This window comes from Solanum verrucosum, unplaced genomic scaffold (assembly GCF_900185275.1).
Source record: "Solanum verrucosum unplaced genomic scaffold, falcon-dt-bn FXZP01000060.1, whole genome shotgun sequence".
NCBI lineage: Eukaryota > Viridiplantae > Streptophyta > Magnoliopsida > Solanales > Solanaceae > Solanum > Solanum verrucosum.
Genome location: NW_026020129.1, coordinates 9,838,376 through 9,861,902, shown reverse-complemented (window position 1 = coordinate 9,861,902; position 23,527 = coordinate 9,838,376). Strand labels below are relative to the sequence as shown.

General features: G+C 33.6%; 3 protein-coding genes and 1 non-coding gene across 5 annotated transcripts; 2 read left to right on the top strand and 2 right to left on the bottom strand.

Annotated features, from left to right (window-relative positions):
- Positions 1–1,310: 1,310 nt before the first annotated feature.
- On the bottom strand, positions 1,311–5,552 carry LOC125826508 (uncharacterized). The gene is given in 6 exon segments (XM_049505856.1): positions 1,311–1,681; positions 2,001–2,045; positions 2,382–2,430; positions 3,778–3,844; positions 5,239–5,537; positions 5,540–5,552. Coding segments are annotated over 6 exon segments (540 nt in total). The 3' UTR covers positions 1,311–1,614.
- Positions 5,553–7,574: 2,022 nt separating this feature from the next.
- LOC125826419 (kinesin-like protein KIN-14J) lies at positions 7,575–17,033 on the top strand. Of its 2 annotated transcripts, none has more exons than XM_049505744.1 (19): positions 7,575–7,785; positions 9,670–9,794; positions 10,572–10,678; positions 10,780–10,863; positions 10,973–11,050; positions 11,134–11,226; positions 11,322–11,351; positions 12,611–12,952; positions 13,025–13,106; positions 13,193–13,288; positions 13,370–13,549; positions 13,693–13,799; positions 13,885–14,064; positions 14,258–14,421; positions 14,509–14,762; positions 14,886–15,049; positions 15,324–15,886; positions 16,396–16,493; positions 16,623–17,033. In XM_049505744.1, the coding sequence occupies exons 2-19, from the start codon at positions 9,716–9,718 to the stop codon at positions 16,682–16,684; spliced, it is 2,763 nt and encodes a 920-aa protein (XP_049361701.1). In that variant the 5' UTR covers positions 7,575–7,785; positions 9,670–9,715; the 3' UTR covers positions 16,685–17,033. The 2 variants fall into 2 exon arrangements, with proteins under 2 accessions (XP_049361701.1, XP_049361700.1); XM_049505743.1 differs by having other exon boundaries at positions 7,576–7,785; positions 9,673–9,794.
- Positions 17,034–18,577: 1,544 nt separating this feature from the next.
- TRNAV-CAC (transfer RNA valine (anticodon CAC)) lies at positions 18,578–18,651 on the top strand. The gene has a single exon. It is a non-coding gene; the product is annotated as a tRNA-Val (tRNA).
- Positions 18,652–19,311: 660 nt separating this feature from the next.
- Positions 19,312–20,862, bottom strand: LOC125826745 (organic cation/carnitine transporter 3-like). Its single transcript, XM_049506085.1, has one exon. The coding sequence runs from the start codon at positions 20,860–20,862 to the stop codon at positions 19,312–19,314; it is 1,551 nt and encodes a 516-aa protein (XP_049362042.1).
- Positions 20,863–23,527: the final 2,665 nt, after the last annotated feature.

Sequence of the window (23,527 nt, the reverse complement as noted above, 5' to 3'; positions counted from 1 at the left end):
TAAGAATACAAATAAATTAATTAATTTACAAAAGACGATTACTTTGAAAATCAATTGACGCATATGTGTCATTAAGTTTCAATAATGGAAATAATTAGAATAAATTTGATCTATCACGTGCAATGTTTACAATAAAATTATCGTGTTTCTTTTTTACATATCACTTAAAAAATATTAATTAAAATAGTTTTTAAAATTTTTATTTTTCGTTTTATGGGAAGAGATAATCTTTCTTTATTGAATATCTATTTGATTTATATGTCACCAATCACCACTATGGTAGGGGCACTATTAAATAAACATAACTCATGTCACTTTTTTTTAGATTGAATTTTATTTGTTACGTATAATTCATTCAGTCACATAATTCGATTCACAATAAGCTATAATTTAAATATAAATATTAAACTCATAAAGAATGTCATGAGTATACACAAAAGTTCTTTTTTTTTAAAAAAAAATCTTTTGAAATCGCTTATCATCTTTCAAGAAAATAAATTTATTTCAATAAAGAAGTCCTTCTCCTTGCGGAAAGTTCTATTTATCTTTCACCCAGTGTCCGATACGAAGCTCGAAAAAAAACAGTTACACGTGATAAAAGAAGTTAGTCATTCAAAAGCGCACTTATGGATCCACCTCAAATCTATAATGGAATATATTAGTCAAATATATGTTTTAATAAGAATTTTTTTAGTTGGAATAAAATATAGAGAGTGGATCTAAGGATTCACTTTAAACCGATTATGAATCATCACTAGGTTTGGTAATCAAATATTGGAATCACTAAAGTGAATTTTATAATATATTCAAAAACTAAGTTGGACTCATCAAGAGTATGATAATATTATATATTATGTTAGGTGACAAATTCATTTGGTAGTCACTTTCACATTTTATGTCTCAAATTTCAACTTTTTGGTGTTGTGGGGGTGGAAGGGACAAAAAAACAGGGAATCAATTATTGTTGAAGATCTAGTTTCAATGACATATGTCATCATCATATTTGTGTAAGAGTAAACATGACAAACATCTAACATAATATTATATTTTTATTTTCCAAGTCCATCAAGACTTGAATATATAAGAAGAAAAAAAATCAACTAGTGTTACATATGTTTCTTCATTTTCTATTTGAATTTTCCAAATCACCTGACCCCATTAATTCATATATTCATTTTCCATTTGAATTTTCGAAATCACCTGACCTGATTAATTCAGATTTGCCATAGGTAGAATACATTCAAGAGGAAGACTGATTAAGGACGTTCGAATGTTAGTTTTCATACTCCTGGTTAAATAAATTGATTTATTGGATCTTCAAATAACAACTCTACTAAACAAGGTTATGTAAATGGAGGAGAAACATTAGGACAAATAATAAAATGATATAGTAGTGAGGTAAAAATTGTATTCAAAAGCTAAAGAAAAGCAACAATGGTGAAAGCTTTTCTATGGGTTAGAAAATGTATCAGCCCTGCAATTCATTCAATTACACTCTGTTTATTCTTAAACCTTCAAAGAAGCAAAGACTTAACTGGCATCTCACTCATATATAAAGCACCAGAAAATATGTGCAGCTCACCTAGTTGACATCGTCCATCAAGACAGATCCACTCATGGGAAACGAACTAGCCTATTTACAGCCGAGTCCAATGCATCTACGTTTCTCCGGATGATTTTCCTTCAAGGTATCAAGGAATCACAAAGAACATACAGAACACATGATATATTGATTGGTTCTAAACAGTCATACTATGTCATCGCATGGAGCAAGGTGCCCAGGAATTCTGGCTCAAGGCAATAAACGAAAAACTAATGATATAAAAAGAAAAACAATGAAACGAAACCTGTCAGTCCACTGGCTAATTGCCAACTGCAGGACAAGAATCAGCATTTCATCCTATAGTCAAACTTTAAACAAAGAATTGGTGGTCGTGCATATGGAGACTTAAAGAAGAAATAATGTCTAACATCAAACCATAATCACATGGAAAGGATACAGCTGTGTTGCAAGATTATCAATTCCTTTCATTTCCTCGTTCAATCTGCAACGAGAGAGTTAGCTCAGAAAGATTCGCCAGAATAGTAGATTTTTGGAATGGGGGAGAAAGAGAGGTGTAATTATACTATTTGATGCAAAAATAGACCCAATTCGAAACATGCAAGTTATATGTTCCCTTTTTAGAGGCTTGACGAATTGTTTTCCCAAACCAAACGTAAATGAATACCATAAACATCTAAGATGTTATACCATCTAAACATAATGGGTACATTAACTTGGTGCTTCCTCCCAACTTCCCCTTAGGGTGAGCCTGATAGTTTTTTTTTTCTTTTCAGGAAGGTACTACAGGGACTTGACTAAAGAATACAAAAAATACTACCTTAAGCAAGAGTTTATGTAACGGTTTCCTTTAGTTGCTGCATCAAGTGCTGCAAGATAAACAGGCAAACATTAATACTAGTGCAGCTCAACTTTAGTACATTACTTAAAACATGTGAATAAGGTATTGATGAAATGTGAATGCATTTAAGAAAATAAAATGAGGAAAGGAGAGATCTGGAATCATATCACATAAAACTTGTCTTTCACTTTGGTAAGTGTCCTCCTATTACATAACACACTGGTAGCAGTTAGTACTCATCCATATCAAACATCTTATTTTAATTATGATCACATCTTTATATATCAAACTTTTTTCCCTGGAAAATCGAATCTAATCTCATTTCAACTTCACTCCTTAAATGGCTTAACTTCTTGTGCATACATTCCATCTTACTTATACTTGTGTCTTTTCTTTTTAATCTGGTAAAGTAAAATTTCATTAACAGTTGCATCCAGTAGATGCTAAAAATTACAAACTGGAACAAAAAAGTTAGCTCCCGGAAACAATGGACCTTCTATAAACCTCCTAGGTAACAAATTCAAAAGCTAAACAAAATTATTTGCACTGGTGGTGGTTACTCCAGATTTGTGAGCCATCTGTATTTCAGAATATGAATAGGAGAGGGGTTTCCTTCAAAGCCATCTGCTATTTATTTCTACCACAGGCACCAAAGAATAGAAGCTGGGAAAAGTTTGCCAATTTCCCAATAGACTTCCTTACATTCTGTTACTTCTACTTATCCTAAATCTCTTACTCTCCAAAGTAATTCTCCATAATTCAAGTTTTTGATTGACACCCTAACTAATTTGGCCTAGCCGTAAATAAGGAGACGACCCAAAAAAAAATAAAAATGCAGAGAATTGGTCAAGATAAATCCAGGCGTCTCATGCATAATGCAGCTGGGGTTAGCAGAACATAGATTAAACCTCTTGCAGTCACATCTAGGTTGAAGTTTGAATTAATGATCTCTGGCAAAGCCAAGTGTCCTCATCTTCTAGAACAAGGATTACTAACGCAACAAAGAGAGAAATGGAATAGTAGACAGGAATCTCTACTTATCCATCAATCCGTCCACTTGGCCTACAAATAAGGCTGGTACATCCATGGTACCAACTTATGACAGTTAAATTCTGAATAAACCTAAGAAGGTTTTCTTTTAATATATTGATGAGCTGCGCGTTTCCAAGAGAACTGATAGATAAGAGCGCATTACTATGTTAAATCTTGTGTTTATCTTAACTCAAAAAACAACAATTATCGGATCTAGCGTGAGGTTAAACACTGTCATGCTTAGTCTGTTGAATTAGCAATGAACGAACAACAAGCAGAATAAAAGAAAACCTATTGATGTAAGGACATCAACAACTGAAGATGAAGAGGTAAAAGTATATACCGCATTCTTGAACTCGTCCTGCTGCATCACCAAAGCAGATCATGTGATCAACAGAAGTACTAGTAACCTGCAAAATCACGCTAGCTCCTTTTAACAAGGCTAGAAAAACACACACACACACGTGAATAGAAAAAAGAAAGAAAAAATTTCTAATATCAGGTGTGGAATGCATGAAGTCCACTAAATTGTAATGCTTTTTGGCACTTTGCTGTTCATAATTACATGGTACTATGCCATCTATCCCTTAGAATTGCACTTTGCCATCTGGATTACCCCAAAACTCTCACTTAGTCATCGGATAACTTTTCAGCAGAAGTCGTTGAACGATTGTCATGTGACAGTCACATGCCATACTAAGGATAAATAGGTTAAATGGAACTAATTCTTCCCAATAAGATTGACACCTCAAGTATAATCCTCATCCAATCATTTCTTATTATAAAGTAAAATTTTATTAATCTTGTGGGAGAAGAACCCCGTATACAAGCAATCTATCAGAAAGAAGAAAACTTCTATGAAAGAGACCTAATCATTTATACAGACAGTAATCTCTCAGGCACACAAAAAATTAAACAAAAACAAAGACATGTCCTAATTGGTAAAATCGCATTCCACCCTTTCAAGTGTTCTTTCCTTTCCCTCCAAAGTACCATATAAGTGCCACTGGAGCAACATTCCTAGATCTCCATCAGATGCATGACAGTCACATGACCTGAAACCCAAGTGCAACATCCCAAGAGAAGATAGATAACAAAGTATAACTCTGGGCATAATAAACAACAAAGTACCAAACCATTTAAACTACAGGTGAAAAGTGTCAAATGTGATGCTTAGAAGTGATAGTATCAGATAATTCTCAAATGCAATGAATTGAAAAAACCTTGCTATCTACCCGGATGAAAACTGATTCCAGTTTAGGAATTTTACCAGCAAAATGCACAATCAAACAGCAGGCAAAGAGCCTACATCACCATGTAGCTTGTTGATCATCATAAGCACACTTACCTATCCAACTACTGATCCAGTTTAGAAATTTACAAGCAAAATGCACAATCAAACAGCAGGCAAAGAGCCTAGATCACCATGCAGCTCGTTGATCATAGTAAACATACTTTTCTATCCAACTACTACTTCTTCACTTAATGCCCAAACTAATAGAAAGTAAGCTATATCTATCCTCAATATCCACTCCAGTTCATTATAAATTGTGGATTCTCTAAATCTCACATTTATCCCTCCACTGACATACAATCATCTCAAACCAAATTAAAAAAAGACTCTTTTTATCAGTATCCAAATTAAAAAGAAACTTGTCAAACACTGAACCTGGTGTAGAACTAAAGATAATTACTTTCAGATAACACTATCTCAAAGCTACGCACTATTTGCAGCAGTGGCCTCAACACCACGGACTACTGAGATTATGAGGAAATGCTTGAATTAAGGACAGAAAGCAGAAACCTCTGATAAAGTTGATCGAAGAGAAGCAAAAAGTGAAGTGTAGCTATGGGCGATCGCCATAGAATCTCTCTCCACAACTTCGATTGCTTTCAGTATTTCTTTGCCATTTAAAGACGACGATGTTTGAGATTCCGCATTTTCGTGATCACCACATTCCCCTCTTTGTTGTGCTTCTTCTTCTCCATCTTGTTCTGCTCTGTTATCGTCGGAATTCAGCTGATTCTTCTCCTCCTTCTCTGGAACTAGGGTTTGGTTCGATTCCATTTTCAGATTATCAATTTCGGGTCGAATTGCGCCCCAATTTTCTGAAACATTGTTGGGCTTTTGTATTCTGAAAGCGAACAATAATGGGCCTCAACTTCAGCCCAGAACCTAAAGCCCACTTTCTTTTGTAGGCTGTCCTACATAGAGCTCATGGTCCACTTATCACAGTAACGAAATCAAAATTTTCGTTAGAAATGTTCAAGATTTAACATATATGTATGAACATAATTTTTTACCTATATACTTCGTATAATCTTCTATATACATAGTATAACTTTTCTGCGAAGGGTGTCCTGTCCGATTGACCACTTTGAGCTATATGTGGCTACCCCACTGACTTATCGATTCCGTTTTAATTTGTTTGTCCTGTTTTGATTTGATACGGAGTTTAAGAAAGTATGAAAATATTTTGAATATTGTGGTTTTAAGTTAAAGATATGTCAAATATACTAAACTGTCATTTAATCTCGTGATTTTAAACATGCCATTTTGTAGATAATTGAAATTAAAGAGTTACAAAAATAAAATAAAATATTCTTTTTGAAGCAGACTAAAAAAAAATGGATCAAACAAATTGAATCAAACGATGTAACTAGTATATCGGAATTTTAAATTTCTCTACTAACATATAAAGCCAAATATTTTTTAACTTATCAACAACAATAACATACTTAGTGTAAATTTCAGAAGTGAAAATGAAAAAAGTGGATGTCTATCAAATCTTACCTCTATCTTATAAAGATTTAGAGGTTATTTCTGATAAATTCTCGACTAACAAATGAAATAACAATATTCTCATTTCTTTTTGTTAAAAAAATGAGGTATTTCCATTTCTTTTTCTTAAAGAGCATATAATTGTAGAGATTCTTTGCTTTGGTAAATGGGATGGAACAAAGCCAAAAAATTAAAAAATAAACAAAAAAAAAAAAAAGGCAAATATTGTAAAGCCCATAAGGTATGCACGTTTTAGTGATCGTGCGTGACTGCAACTTCATAATATTAATATATTTTTAAAAATAATAATATTAAAGGTGTATTTATTATAAAATTAATTAAAAAAATTAAAATTATAAAATAAGATATAAGGGGGTGAACCCACTCCTAAAATGTACTGCCACGTGTAATACTATAAAAATGTCAAAATAAAAATATAACATAAGATAACAAATAGTATAAGGCGGGAATACAATTCCAAAAACAACATAATGTGGACCACACGTATTTTCAATTTTGAACTTTTGAAAAGGAAAGATAAATAAATACAAAAATTACGCACAATCATAAAAGGAAAATCTATCAAATTTTGACAGTAATTTATTTTGGGAGTGGGATTGGGCGATTTAAGGTAGAGAAAAATTTGTTCATATTTAACTAGAGTTTTGAATTCGATCCTTGATAAAGAAAGCATTATTTTTTAAGATTAGATTTTTTGAGTGAATGTTAATTAATCAGACTCAAAATGAGTAATTACATGAAACAAAAAAAAATAGCATGGGACTTGAAACTTTTTATTTGAAGATAAGAGATTTGTTGAATAACATCAAATAAATTTAATTTGTTAATTTATTTGCGTGTTCTAAAGTTTAATTATGTAACAATTTATAAGTTCGATTAGTATAACGATAACATGCAGAAGTCTGCAACATGTAACTTGTTATAGGTTAGTGTCTAAGGTTCAAGCGTTGCTAGCATGTCAACACATTGTTAAACTGATATAATTTGCAATGTTAAAATCAAAATTATCAATATAATCTATAGAATATTTAAATTAAACTACATGATAAATATTAAAAATATCTATATTGATAACTTTGATAGATAATTGATTAATCGCAAAACTCATATAAAGATAGAATAGATGATCAACTTATCATACTTACGAATATGAGAAAAAAAAAGGAGAAAAGCTTGAACACGAAAAGAAAAACTCGATTATAATATTTTATTTAATAAAAAATATTTTTATATTAAAATTTAGACTATTATTTTTTAGTTTAATTTTTTTTTTAATTCTAAAAATAGTAAACTAAAACCTGAAATTCAAAGACGAAACCCAAAAGAATTCCCAAGAAATAGGGGTCCTTTGCAATGTCATCATCGTCGCTTTGCTTGTAAAAAAAAAACCGGTATTTCAAGAACAACCAAAACCCAAAAAAGGGCTTTCAAATATCACAGATTCAATCTCTACTTTACAAAACTAAGTGAAATGATTCACCAATTTCTCGATCCAGTGGTTTAATTAGCTTCAAATTTTCAAGATCTCTTACATTTCAGCTCATTCTGGTTTGTAACTTACCAACATTATCAACTTTTTTCGGTATTTTTTTTGTTTATAAGGGGTTTACTTGATGTGGGGTTGTTCAAAATGTTTTTTTTTTTAGTTTTGGGTTGTTGGGAGTTCTTGATTTTTGGTGGTTTTTGGGTGTGAAGTTGTTAAAGTTTCTTGCTTTTTCATATTTTGGGTGGAATAATTGATAATGTACTTGAATTTTTTCATAATGGGGGGAAATGGGAAAATGGGTGTTGATTGTTTCAGCATTGTTGTGTAGTGTGTGTTTGTGTGAGAGGTTTCTTGATTAGGGGTATCAAGTTTTGTTCTTCAATAAAAAATCTTGTTTGTTTTATTTAAATCTGGTTGAGATTGTTGTCTGTTTGTATGTAGCTGCTCATTCTAGCGCAGTGTGTTTTGGGTGTTAATTGTTAAAGTTTCTTGCTTTTTCACATTTGGGATGGAAAAATGCACTTGAAAGTTTTCATTAAGGGGGCAAATAGCAAAATGGGTGTTGATTGTTTCAGCATTATTGTGCACTATGCGGCGTGTGTGTGAGGGAGTGAGGTTTCTTGATTAGGGGTATCAAGTTTTGTTCTTTTAACCAAAATCTGCTTTGTTTTAGTTAAATCTGTTCTTATGGAGCTGCCTATTCTAGCTTAGTGTTTATTTTGTTTTAGTTAAATGACTTAAATCTGTTCTTATGGAGCTGTCTGTTCTGAGTAGTATTATTCTTTTAATTTTTCCTTATCCTTTAAATGACTTCATATAGAGCTAAATGGATATTGAGGATTATAGCTGACCCCGACATGCTTGGGATTATGTCACAGTAATTGTTGTTACTTCTTTCACGGAAGGATAAATATAATATTTGGAAGATGTTTCGTTTAAGTTGTTTTCTACCACTCGGTTATGGTGTTAATTTACTAACGAAATCTAGTTGATTGAACTATAAATTAGCTCCCACGATAGTTGGGAATGATATGAAGACTAACTTTTGCTGAGAATGCATGTTTTTGTGAGCTTTGTTGGTTTGAATCCAACATTTCAAGCAGAAGGTTTCTATCAATAGTTTAATTTGCTTAATCCACATTAAACTTTTCTCCATATAAGAAAATAATTCTAAGATGGTAATGATGTACTGTTTTTCTTAGTCTTCAATTTGACATTACGTGCAAGAGCACAAGTATCATAAATATTTTGATTGTGGATACAAGATGGGTTTTTCAAACTAAAACCCACATTGCTAAAATTGGTAGCTTCACTATAATAACAATAAGAACTTCTTTCTGGGGTAAGTACAATAACCAAAAGAACTTTCTCTTGGGAAGTTAATAACCATAAGAATTTCTTTCTTTATTAGTGACGAATTGTCGATCTACTTATGTGATTGATTTTGAGATCCTTGGCAGTTGACATCCATAGTTCTTGATCCTTTAAAATGAGACAGAATAAGATTCTTGTGAAGATAGATAGACACTCATGAAGAAAGAAATATGATGTCTGATAGTGCTCATAACTCATTGTGAATCCTAATCCAAGACAAAAGATTTCCTGTCCAGATGGAAAATGTCAGACAATTGAACAAAGGAATCTGTTCTAATGGAATAATATGTATAATCACACAGTTCCATGTGCAAAGCATTGTTTGGTCATTCAATGTCAGTGGACAAATAAAGATATGCGTATGTTGTTTTTATTTGACGAAAATAACATTTGTCTAATCTCATTGTAGTTGTGTACTGTCATCTCTATTTGCCTTTCGTTGCTTTTGGCTGAAGAATAGGCTTTAATGTAGTCATGCTAGTATATTTCGTTCTAGTAGTTTGATCATCGCTTTTTCAGTTACCTAAAAGTGAAATGACTTATATAGTAACATATTCTTGTTTGTTTACTAGCAGTGCTCTCTGTAGTAATCCTGCAAAAGCATATATCAAGTTTATCATGAATCCAGAAGCCGCAACTGAAAATGGAGACTCAACCAGTTTAAACGAAATTCTTAACTTCAAAGGGGCTGCAGAAGGTAAACCACAACTGAAGTTTTTGGTATCCTCAGTCCTTTCCCTATATTATCCAACTATTGGAAAATTACTTTACTCTGTTTTAACAATGTAATATAGAATTTGACCATTGGGCAAAACTAAATCTCAGTTCCAGAAGATTTAAATTGTTCCTTCCCGTTTTTCCTTTTCTTTTCCTTCCCTTACTATCTCTTTAGTTAGTTGGCTGAACTGGAAATGTTAAAACAAGATGTAATAGTTTCACATCAGAGCTGCCCTCACTTGAGGATCTCAAATTCGGTCTAGTTTACCTATTCAGGTTTGTTTGAGCCCTTTTCCCAACTTTATAGCTGGTGTCTGTTAAATTTTCTAACAGTTATCATGTAGGAAATTTGAAGTCTATTTTGGCATTTCTGATTTCCTTAGTTCCTTTCATTAGACAGTTTCACCCTCATATATCTTTTCATTACTAACCATTGTTTTGTCCCTGTCACACCTTTGCCAGGCCGTCAAAAACAATTCCACAACTTAGTCTGCACTTTACCAATTCAAGAACTTTTATTACAACCAGATTGAGATTCATTACCTTTCCCCGGAATTTAAGGCCTAGTACTCCGTCTCTGCACAACATCCAACTATCTTTGAACAACTTTTTTTTTTTGCATGGAAGTTTGCATAAAATAGTGCATCAGAAATATCTCTGTGTTGTGTCATGCATGGATTCTTTTAAAGCATTAGTCAATGGTAATCTTTCTGCAGTAGATTTACTTCTGTCACTTACTTAGAGCTTTAATTTTCAGATAATCTTGCTGAGAGTAAATTGTTTGATGGAATCCAACCTAAGCACGGTTTGGCTGATATTCCAGCTGCTAAAATCTCAGAATTGATGAAACTAAACAGCTTAGAGGTAAAGCTGGAATGGGTCTTCATCTTGGTGTTAACTCACTTTCTTTTATATTGTTTGTGCCGTCTTCGGATTGCCTTAGTTGAACTGACTTTTATCTTCAGAGTGCTTCCACTCATTCACTTTTCAGTGTTGTGAGTAATATTTTGGATGACAGCATTGAGAGAAAGAATGGGGATATACCTCAGGTATGGCAGATAAACTGAAAAGGGTGACAGGAAACTGAACAAATTTATTTCTGCTGGATCCCATTTGGTACTTTATGTACTTACTGATATCCTTTTACTACTTGTTAAGTGTGTGGCCTCCCTGGTGAAGTTAGTCGTACAAGAGATTGAAGAACGAGTTTCAAAACAAGCTGATAATTTGAGAAAGGTACAAGTGTTCCAATTATCAGTACTGATTAATGAACTTCATGCAAAGGGCTTACAAATTGCGGATCTCTTGGGGTATTGCAGCAAAATGGGTTGTATAAGTCTCGTGAGGAGAGATATCAATCAAGAGTTAAAGCACTCGAAACCCTTGCATTGGGGACCACTGAGGAACATGAGGTACTATAAGTATCACTATTGATAAAAAAATGTTTATTTCTTCTTCTTTTTCTATCTATTCTTTTGTTGAACTCTCGTTTCATACAATCTTCCAGGTTATCATGAAGAAGCTTCAACAGATAAAGGTGCATATATAGATTTATCAATAAGTTACTAATTTCTGACTTGTAAGAGCATGCTTTTTTTTCTCTTCACAAAGTTCAGGTGCTGAATATATTGGATGTTCTTACTGAATATGTACTATGAGCCTATTTCATACTAAGTCTGTGGAAACACTGATAATATTGAGAGTTTTTGGGGGGTTTTGGCAATGTTCTGTTCTCCTGTATTACTTTTGGCACTAAAAACTACCTTAGTGATGTGTTAATACAATAGTATTTCATGGCTGCCAATGAGTTGGAATGTGGGAGATGCCTGCTTTAAGGTTAATGACTTCAATAGTCTTTCATAGCTTCCAATGAGTTGCCAAAGCTCTCTTGATTTTCTATTCTTGGTCACTTTGAGAGTTTCTCTACTGTTTCAGATATTCCTTCCCATATGAGTTTGGTCCATTGATTTGACAAGATTCTGGAATAAATTATCTGCATGATCGAATTATAGAAAAAACCTACTTGGGCTATCATGCTAACTGTTGCTGGCTTGTTTAATCATTTCTGTTAGCATTGCTAAAGTATTTAGTAGTACTCGTGTACTCTTTTATTGGTTTGAGGTTAAGAAACTTCTCAGTTCATTTACTGTATGACTATCTCTCAATCAACGTGCTCACAGTATATTTCTTTTATTATTTCCTACCTGGTGTCCAAAACCCACAAAGAGGCCCGACTACATCCAGATTTGCTCTGGAAGTCCCACACTTAGTAAAGGCACTCTATACCTAAGATTCGAACCCGAGACCTTTGGTTAAGGAGGAAGGAGTACTTACCACTCCACCCCAACGTTTCACTATATCAGTTACAAATAATGATGTATTTAGTACTCCTTTGCCTTTTACATGACTCAGTTGCTAATGCGGAGTCAAATAGTTTTATTATGATTCTCTTTAACAATTTGTATTAATAATTTGATTTTAGAATGTGTGATAGTACTTACTACATTAGGTTCTAGATATAATGAGTTTGGTGAACACAATGAATGTCTAGAGGAAATAAACCCAAACATTAGATCAAACTTAGAGGCTCAAACTTTGTCATTTTTTTTTTGCAATGGGGGATTAATTCACCGATGCATTATATGATAGAACTTTTCTCCCCTGTTTCACTTGTTTATTGTTGTGACAGTTAATTAGCATGCCTGATACAGCAACACGTTGAATTGACAATGTAGCAATGTTGTCATGTGGTTCTGTTTTACTGTAGATGTAGTCCAACTAACTTCTCTTTTATAGATAGAGAAGGCCAAAATGGAAGAGAAAGAAAAACTTCAAGAACAAGATTTAATCAGGTTAATGGAAGATAATGATCACTATAAGATGCAAATATCCTCATTGGATACTGAGCTTGAATCATCCAAACACGCACATGAAAAAGATCGATTACAACTGGAAGCACAACTGGAGCAAACTCGAGTTGAGTCAGAGAACAAGATACTGGAACTTCAATGTCTACTGAATGAATCAACCAAGAAAGTACAAGAACTTGAGGCCTTTTCAGAATCCAAGTTGGTGAAATTGAAAAGGAGAGAGCTTGGTTACAAACACTTCATAGACTCTCATTTTGGATCTCTGCAGGTTTGCATCTGAATTTACTTTTAACAGCTCATACTACAAGTTATTAGGAATGTGACATTCTTAAAAACTCAGGAATTGAGGATATCATCCGAGTCTATAAGGCAGGAGGTGATGAGGACCAAGGAGATTTACGTCGAGGAACTTAGCCACTTTGGTCAGGACGAGAGCTGAATGCTATGATTACATCTGTACTTCTTCATCCGTAAATCTTATCTCTAAGCACGTATTCTTGATTAACAGGGTTCAATCTTAAGGGGTTGGTTGATGCTGCTCAGAATTATCACACAGTTCTTGAAGAAAATAGGAAGTTGTACAACCAAGTTCAAGATTTGAAAGGTTAGTCAGATGGAATGTGATAAACATAGTTATTTAAGTGCAGCATGGTGTTTCCCTAACATAATGTCATTTTTGTGATAGGTAACATTAGAGTTTACTGTAGGATAAGGCCATTCCTTCCTGGTCAAAGCCAAAAATTGACAACCATAGAGTACATTGGTGAGAATGGTGAACTGGTTGTTACTAATCCTTCAAAACTGGGGAAAGATAGTCACCGTCTTTTCAAATTCAACAAGGTCTTTGCACCTGCTGTTACTCAAGGTTTGATAATTTTGTTTATCAGCTTGATATTCAGATTAAGTACCTAATATAGAAACATCCTTTACTTTCATCTTGAAGGAGAATAAAAGAAAGACATTACCTTTTTAAAAAGCTTGCCGTTTTCTAACTCTAGCATATTTCAGAGGAGGTGTTTCGAGACACTCAGCCATTAATCAGGTCTGTTTTGGATGGGTACAATGTCTGCATCTTTGCTTATGGTCAGACTGGTTCCGGAAAAACATATACCATGGTATGCCCATCTTTAGAAAATTTGTTTAGTAGATACCAATGGCTATTCACTTCTACTTATCCTAGTCCATTTTGATCGCCTTCAGAGTGGGCCCAGCATGTCATCCGTGGAGAATTGGGGGGTCAACTACCGAGCTCTGAATGATCTATTCAACATCTCCCAGAGTAGGAAAAGTTCCATTGCATATGAAGTTGGTGTTCAAATGGTTGAGATATACAATGAGCAAGTGCGAGACTTGCTCTGCAGTGATACTTCTCAGAAACGATATCCTTGTTAAAAAAAAATCTATTTGTGTTTTTGATACATTGGCTGTTTTCATTTACTTTGTTCATGTTATACATATTTATTTCCGTGGATCATTAGTGCTATATTTTTAAGTTTTCATTTTCAATAGTTAGTGGAAATGTCAGAAATATGTATGCCATATATTTCCTGATGTTTTCTTTAACTTGCGCACACTTGGGATTTGGAGTACTACTCAACCCAATGGATTAGCTGTCCCTGATGCTAGCATGCATCCAGTCAAATCAACTGCAAATGTCTTAGAATTAATGAATATTGGCCTAATGAATAGAGCTGTTGGCGCTACTGCTTTAAATGAAAGAAGCAGTCGGTCACATAGGTCATCTCTTAAACTATCACTTTTTATCTCAATTCTGAACTTTTTTTCTGTTTGTGCATCATGCTTATTTAATTCATTATGATGCAGTATCCTCACCGTTCACGTGCGTGGTATAGACTTGGAAACAAATGATATTCTACGAGGTTGCCTACATTTGGTAGATTTGGCTGGCAGTGAAAGAGTAGATCGCTCTGAAGCCACAGGGGATCGTTTGCGAGAAGCACAACATATAAACAAATCATTATCTGCTCTTGGGGATGTGATATTTGCATTGGCACAAAAAAGTTCTCATGTGCCATATAGAAATAGCAAACTAACACAAGTTCTTCAAAGCTCTCTTGGTAGTTAAAAACATTTTCTGTGTTGATTCAAATTTAAATATATTGTTTTACTCTGTAAATGAGTTTTACTTCTCTTTCCTATTAAGCCTTTATTTATTTTATTTCACTCATCTCATGTTACAGGAGGCCAGGCAAAGACACTTATGTTTGTACAGCTCAATCCTGACGTAGAATCCTACTCAGAAACCATTAGCACCCTGAAGTTTGCTGAGAGGGTGTCTGGAGTGGAGTTGGGTGCAGCTCGGAATAATAAAGAGGGCCGGGGTGTTAAAGAGCTTATGGATCAGGTACCTCACAACACGTTCTAGTAAATATCAATAACTCAGTAGATAATGTTCTTCTAGTTGCTCTTACTTTTTCTCATTGCCTGCATCTACATCTGTACTGTCTACTTATTTTTTGTGAATCCGATATCACACTTGTGCATCTATGATTAAGACCCGTTTTAATACTATCTTGTACGCTTAGCTCTTCTCTAGAGTACACTAGATTTATGATGGTTGCAATGTTCCTATTTTCTTTGCTATGGTCATGTACAAAGTATTGCTGGTAAATTTTCAGGTAGCTAATTTAAAGGACACAATTGCCAAGAAGGATGAAGAAATTGGGCGGCTGCGGGTTCCCAAAACCAGTGGCAATGGTGAGAGGCGTAGTGTGAGCTCAACCAGGCATAGCTCTGCCTCTCCAAGAAGGCAATCTTTAGGCGGTCCACGAACAAACCAAATTTCTGGAGAGATAAGCTCAAAACCTACTCAGAAAGCTGCTTCTGACGTGGACAATAGTTCTGAATACAGCGACAGACAATCTGACACTGGTTCTCAGCAATCACTGGATGACTTTAGGCATCACAGAGATTTCTTTAGACAATCCAGGCTTGCTGTAGTAGATGCTGATCTAAATCTGGGTGAAGACACTGATTCAAGGGCTACTGCGAGAGGAAGTCAAAATCCTAACGAAGACGTGGTGCTCATCGGGTTTGATGATGCAGATTCTGAAGAGAGATTAAGTGACATATCCGATGGTGTACTTTCAATGGGAACTGAGACTGATGGTTCAATCAATAGTATTGTAGAGTACACTCTTTTCCCAGAAACTACAAAGCCACCTTCAGAGACCCCTGAGAAGTGAGTATTCTACAAATATGACATCTCTGATTATCATTTTGTCCAGTCTTGCCTTACAATTAGATAACTTTTTTCTTGAATGTTGATTCACTTATGGAATCTCTAATTCCCATTCCCCGTGATGACCTCAGGTTGATATATCAGCATATCTTGTATCTTTGTGTTAAAAATTTGCTTTACCTGCCTTTGTATTAACATTTCTCCTTATTTCTTTTTCCTTTTCTCATGTCTTGATCCATATTTTGTCTTCACAGAAAATCAACATCAGGTTACATTCTGAATGAGCATTTCTTATAGTTTAAAGTCACAATTCCTGTTTCCAGTTTAAATGTACTTCATGACTATTAGATCACATCTCTTCTTAGTACAGTATTTTGTCGAAGATAGCTTATAGTTGTTTGGGAAAAGCAGAATGCTAAGTTTTCCTGCTGAACTTGTTGTTAAAGACACCCAAGGCACTCATGAAATTTAAAATGACTTACTTATCTCTTTGCTGGTGAATGATTCAGGCCCTCTATACCTGCTAAACTTCCACGGCTCACACAAAAGACGGTGCAAACAGGATCTTCTCGGATGTCACTGCAGAAGAGCACCCCTAAAGTCCCGAGTATGCGATTCTCATATGTTCTTGGTTTTTGCCTTTATTTTCCTTCTTTGTTAATGCTCTCAAGTTAGAGAAGAGAAATGACGATCATTCCAACTTTTTCTTTTTCCTTTTCCTTTTTATGCTTCTCAGGTTCTAAAAAACCTCCTTCCGGAAACACTTCTGCAGTTAGGTCTTCCAAAAGATGGCAATAGTACAGAAGTAAAATTGTGGAAGAGGATAGACACTTGACGATCCTTCTTTGTAGATTAGACTGTAGACACGATTGTTGTGTCATCTTCCATTGTTGTGGAAGATGTGTAGGAACTTCAGCTTGTAGCAAACTGCACTGATCAGATTGAATTTCTTAGGTGTATTTGCTCCCCGCCTCCCCCTACTCGAAGTGGAGGAGGAAAGGAGGGCGGCGTGGGGTTTGACATTGTGTAGTGTGTACATGTAGCTCTATTTAAGAACTTGCTGATGCTTTTTTAGGCTATGAAATAGTGTTGACTGGTAACTTCTGTTTGATTATGATGCTTACTGTGAAAGGAAGATCATGCTTGACTTTGATTATTGTTTTGAGCACTTGCTAAAGAGCTGGAAAAGAAATCACTCATATCCAAACTGGCTTTCTTGTGGTTGCTCTCTTTATGCCTAAGCCTCAGTAGAGTAGGTAGAGTTACTCTATATCTGTATTGATGAGAAATAGCATGCATTAAAAAAAGAAAAAAATGACAAATATACCCCTGAACTATCGTAAATGGTATGTAGATATCCTTCGTTATACTTTTGAGACATTGGTGCCCCTGCCATTCAAAAATCAGAGCATATATGCCCTTTACTCTAACGGAAGACTAAATAGGGACACATGACACAATCTTATCCGTCGATCCAATATTTAATAAATGTTGGTTGGTGGATAGGATTATGACACGTGTATGTCCGTTTGTATAACTGGTATATATACTCTAGTTTTTGGACGGCAGGGACACCAATGTCCAAAAGTATGACATAGGGTATCTACATACCATTTACGATAGTTCAGAGGTATATTTGTCCGTTTTCCCTTAAAAAGCAAACTAGCTCGAACACGACTATTATATAAAAGGGAAAAAAGACAAATATACCCTCGAACTATCGTAAATGGTATGCAGATATCCTTCGTCATACTTTTGGGACTGGTGTCCCTGCAGTCCAAAAACTAGAGCATATATGCCCTTTATACTAACGGACATACACGTGTTATAATCTTATCCACCGATCGACATTTATTAGATATCGGATCGACGGATAAGATTGCGCCACGTGTCCCTATTTAGTCTTCCGTTAGAGTGAAGGACATATATGTTATAGTTTTTGGATGACAGAGGCACCAATGTCCCAAAAATATGACACAGGTATCTGCATATCATTTACGATAGTTTATGGGTATATTTGTCCTTTTTCCCTTATATAAAATGCTCTGAATGCCCATACTATCATGGATAGGTCTTCCACTATGTAATACTTTCCTTATTTTTACTATGTCCTCTTTGATTTTGTATTTTTCTTTTCTACTGGCTTTGATATGCATAGATTAAAATTAAGAGAGGAGAAATTGTGCAAATTGGAAAATTAAATTACTCTACTTAATATACTCAATTAAGTATAGATATCTCAAAAAATGATTGACTTAGTATGGATTTTGAAAGAAGTTTTGAAACAAGTAAAATCAAAACTTAAGATCAACAATATTTCAAAATGATAATAATTAATTTAATAAATTGACTTTAATATAAAGATAGACTAATTACAAAAAAATAATTGGCAACTTGACATTTCAAAAAGTTAGGGGGAAAACTTCAAATAAAATAAATACGTATCTACACTAATATAAAAATACGAAACTCTAATGAAATGTTAGCTCAATTTTTTTTAATATATAAGTACTTTCCATGATGAATAAAATTATATAAAAATTAATCATTAAAAAATTAATTATCTGAAATTATTTATTTTAATACAAAATTATTTTCTTTGGTTATTTCTCAAATTACAAGTTATTACTACTTAGTGCTTACTATGGAAATGAACGAATTGATGATAACAATGCTTTATTAAGCAATCAAGTCTGGGTGGTGTAGTCGGTTATCACGCTAGTCTCACACACTAGAGGTCCCCGGTTCGAACCCGGGCTCAGACATCTTTTTTTAAGTTCGATAAATGTCGTTTTTTATTATTTTGATGAGAATCACATAACTAATATCAAAAGCTCAAGTTCGATAACTGTTGTTTTTTAGTTTGATGAGAATCACATAACTAATATCGAGAAAAATCCTACTAAGATATGAAGTTCGATAAGTGTTGTTTTTTAGTTCGATGAGAATCACATAACTAATATTAGAAGCTCCTACTAAGATGAGAAGTTCCACAAGTAATTTTTTTTTTTTAAGTTTGATAAATGTCATTTTTTAGTTTGATGAGAATCACATAACTAAAGTCTAAAGCTCCTACTAAGATGAAAATTCGATAAATGCCGTTTTTTAAGATCAAAAGCTTCTATTAAGATGAGAATCGCGAAAAAAGAACGTAAACATTCAAGTAGAAACGAGGAAATATGAACATATCATAAGCTTATAAACACTCTAATCCTATGTCAAAACTCATACATGATTGATGAGAATCACATAACTAAAGTCGAAAGCTCCTACTAAGATGAGAAGTTCGATAAATGTCGTTTCTTAGTTCAATGAGAGTCACATAACTAAAATCGAAAGCTCCTACTAAGATGAGAAGTTCAATAAACAACATAAACTTTCAAGTATAAAGGAGGAAATATGAACATATAATTCTATGTCAAAACTCATACATGATTGATGCAACCTTTTTGTTCTTGCTCTTCTATGTTCTTACATATCTCCAATCCCTTTGTTTCTGGCAGAAAAACAACCAAACACCCTGCAGTTGCTGTCATAATGCCAAGAATCAAATAAGCTAAAATCTTGTTGTTACTATCTCCTCCTGCATCAACCAAAACCGGGCTCACCACGCCCCCGAGCACCACAGCCTGCCAGACAATTGACACTGCTGCATTCCTTATACTAGTAGGGAACATCTCTGAAGTATATATCAGCAACAGATCAAATGCAGTACAAGCACTGAAAAATGAAGTTAACTCCAACACCATCTGTAAAACCTTTCGTTCACTCGCGATCATACATGACATACCACAAACACCAGATAGAACACTTAGTCCAACTAGTGTACTTCTCCTCTTGCATTTTTCAACCAAGAAAAAGACTATCAAGAATGATGGTAACTCTAGTAACGCGTTTAGTCCTGTACTCAAGTAGAGATTTAAGCTAAAGTTTCCATTTCCTAGTCCTAATGGCATGCCATAGTACATCAATCCAATGCCAAAACCAGCTGCTACAGCTAGTAATAACTGTCTAAGAATCGATTTTTTCCTCAACAAAATCTTGATCAGAGGTGGATCAGAACCACTCATAGTAGTAAAACTCAACTTGTTATGATCAAGATTCGAACTTTCCTTCTTCAAATGAGATGTGTTGAGAACTGCATAAGCCTCTATAACTTTCCCTTTTGACAGAAGCCATATTGGAGATTCATAAACACAAAATTGTATCAACAAACAATAAACTATAGCAGGAAGAGACGTCGAAAGATAAAGTACCCTCCATGAGTAATCCTTACTAAAATAAGCCAAACATGGTAATGACACAAATCCAAATGTAGACATAAAGAACCCTATAGTTCCAACTTTCCCTTGATATCTTTTACCAACACTCTCAGAACACAACACAAGTACAGAGGAACCAATCGCAGCGCGACCATATCCACTTAGAAATCTCAAGGCAGAGTACATCCAAACATTGTTACAGAAAGCAATGAAGATTGAAGCTATAGACATAATCAAACACCCGAAAAACAACATGGTTTTTCGACCAATCGAGTCACCTAACACACCAAGAACAAGGCCACCAAGCAAACATCCCATGAAAAAAGATGAAGCAGGAAGACCTTGTAATATAGAACTAGTAAAACAATGAAGTGACCATTCAGACACAATGGATGTGTAAATAGGCTTATCCCAATTCCATTCTGTTAAAGAAAGTTGACACACATTAGACATTGAATTACAACTTGTGTTAGTACTAACACAATGCCATGAAGGGATTGCATCAGTAAAAATTGTGATAAATGTTTGTTGAGCTTCAAAGAAACAAGCTAGAGAAACAAGTATGACTTGCAAGATTTGTGGCCATGCAATTTTTCCATTACAAGTATCAAAAAATGTCTCTATGATTTGTTCAAGTGAAGAAAAATGATCATTTAGATTTGGGAATTCTTGATCTTGATGATTTGAGAGTAAAGGAGTTGTTGAATTAGCCATTAGAATTTGGGATGTGGATATTGACTTCTTCCTTCTAGTCATATTTATACAAGTAGTAACACATTATTCCCGAGTCGAGGGTAACGTCTGCGTTCACTCTACTTTTCATACTCCACTTGTGGATAACACGTTTCCACCTCTCCCCAGACTCCACTTATAGAATTACATGAGATATGTTATTGTACATTATTTCGATTTCTGCAAAATAATTATGTTATGAGTGGCTTGATTGTTATGAAAAATTCATTGTATTGTTTATTGCATTATTTCTAAATATAAAAGAAATGTCTATTTTCCTTATAGATACTAGCCTAAAATGAAAATAATATTTTATAATTAATATAGATTCTAAACTTGGAAGAAAAACAAATTTTCTTTAGAATATTCCTAAACTAAAAAATATTTCTATTTTTAATAATTAATGTAGATCATAGTCCAAAAGGATTATTATAAAATATTTTTAACGTTAATTATGTATATGTCTTTTATAACGTTAATACATAGAACTTAAACTCGTTTTCACGAAGAAGCCATCAAATTGTCGACTTTAATTTATTATGCATATCAATTTGTTCATGCTTCTCATGACCATTAAACAAAGGGAATTTCTTCCAGAAAACAAATTTAGTCAAAGATTTTTGGTGAATTTTTTCTGAATTATAATTATTAATTACTTTATACTTTTCAGTGGGAATGAAAAAAGTAAAAGTTAAAAATTCAAATGTATTTGCATTAGGCACATAAACAAATCTATTCATGCTTCACAAGCCAATAATTTCATTAATTTATTCTAATTAGAATGGAATTTAAAATATTCAGAGAACATAGGGACATTGGATAAAAAAGTCAACTAAGAACAAAATTACTAAAATAGATTGTAGTGGGTGATAAATAATCCATTATTTTTAATCAAAGATTTCATATAAGTAAAACGTTATCCTTTAAATTGAATTCAACATAAATTTAAATTAGTTGAGCTTAAAATGGATAACAAAAGCTAACGTGAAATCAAAAGCAAAAACTAAGAAGTACTACGTAATAAAAAGTATGACCTTCGGAATGGCTCAGTTGGTTTGGAGGGTGATTATCCACACGAATGACCCGGGATCGATTCCCCCCTCAATGCCTTTTGAGTCGAGCATGTCGCATAGGGCATGCCTAGTGCGGTTTACATCTCCTGTGGGGGGTTTACCCAATGCGCACAAAGTGCTCACCCGAAGGGCAGAGGCTGTGGTAGAGGTTGTAGCGGCTGCGGGTTATCCTTGGTTTATCCAAAAAAAAAAAAAAAAGTATGACCTCATTGAGGTCGCTGAAGAAACTTGGCTTTATGATAAGTCGATATGCCTAATACCTAAAATTGGCCTTTAACTTGATTTCAACTGATATTTACACTCTCCAAATTTGAATGTGCACAGGTAGATACTTAAACTTATAGAAACTTGATCAAATAGATGCACATGTCATATATCACAATTCGCGTCCTACATGATTATGCCACATAGGACGTGTGTATTTACTTATTCAACTTTATATACAAATTTAAGTGTTTATTTGTATGCACCTAAAATTGAAAGACATAAATTTGAGCTAATATCAACTAAACGACATGTTAATAATTATGTCAAATCAATATATGATAAGATCAATCAATCTGAAAAGAAATTAGATTATGATAATCTGATCCATTTGCTGTTAAAGAATAATGAAGATTCATATGAACTTGTTAAGATCCGGATTAAGAAATTAATTAATCCTCCACATGGTAGGGTTATAACATCCTCCAAATTAATGCAACCCATTCTTAAAGACATAATTATAAAAAAAAAATACAGATCAATAATGTTTACAATGTTTAATGGTCATGAAAACATTTATTTTTGGAGACACTCGTACACACTAGTATTATTTTTATAAAAATATATTATGTGAATTATTAGCAAGAAAATCTGGTCAATGTGAATAGAATGGAAATTCATTAATCATTATATGCACTTCAATAAATTATTAATTAATTAGGAGGGGTGTATGACTATTTTATTGTTATTTATGTCTTAAGATATGATTTATTTTCTTCGTTCATTTTTATTAGTCTAGTATTGACTTAGCATACTTCTTAATAAGCAATAAATATAATGAAAATTTTACCATATCGCTCTTTGAATATAATAATTCAATATTAGACTTTTTTTTAAAACTAATTTTACTCTTAAAAACACTTTTTAAAAAGAGATTAGTCAAACACAATTTGCTTATAAAAAGCACTTTTCAAATGAATTAGCCAAACACAAATTGCTTTTTTTCAAAAACATTTTTGTAAAAAGTCATTTTAAAAAAGCGCTTATAAAAATAAGTTGTTTTTAGTAGCAATGCCATACAGGCTCTAAAACATGACTATAGTTAATAATAAGGACAAATTAAAAATTAAATGATAAATTATCTCTAATTAGTTAACTAAACTAGACATGTATTACTATATATAATAAGTGGGAATATCTACTACTTAGCACATGACAAGTGTTTGATGATATGTGCTTAGATAGTGTTGTACATTCTTCTTTTATGGTTGTACCTTTAAAATTTATATTATTTGACAATTTAACACCATTAATTACCTACTACTTTATTAGCCCAAAAGTTTGACCTCATTTGGGCCCATTTATTATTT

Excerpts from the sequence above, each read along its gene's own strand:
- LOC125826419 (XM_049505744.1), top strand. The coding sequence starts at position 9,716 with ATGAATCCAGAAGCCGCAACTGAAAATGGAGACTCAACCAGTTTAAAC. Across the intron at positions 10,864-10,972 it reads AGAATGGGGATATACCTCAG|TGTGTGGCCTCCCTGGTGAA; the intron begins GTATGGCAGATA and ends CTACTTGTTAAG. Across the intron at positions 13,800-13,884 it reads CCGGAAAAACATATACCATG|AGTGGGCCCAGCATGTCATC; the intron begins GTATGCCCATCT and ends GATCGCCTTCAG.
- LOC125826745 (XM_049506085.1), bottom strand. The coding sequence starts at position 20,862 with ATGGCTAATTCAACAACTCCTTTACTCTCAAATCATCAAGATCAAGAA.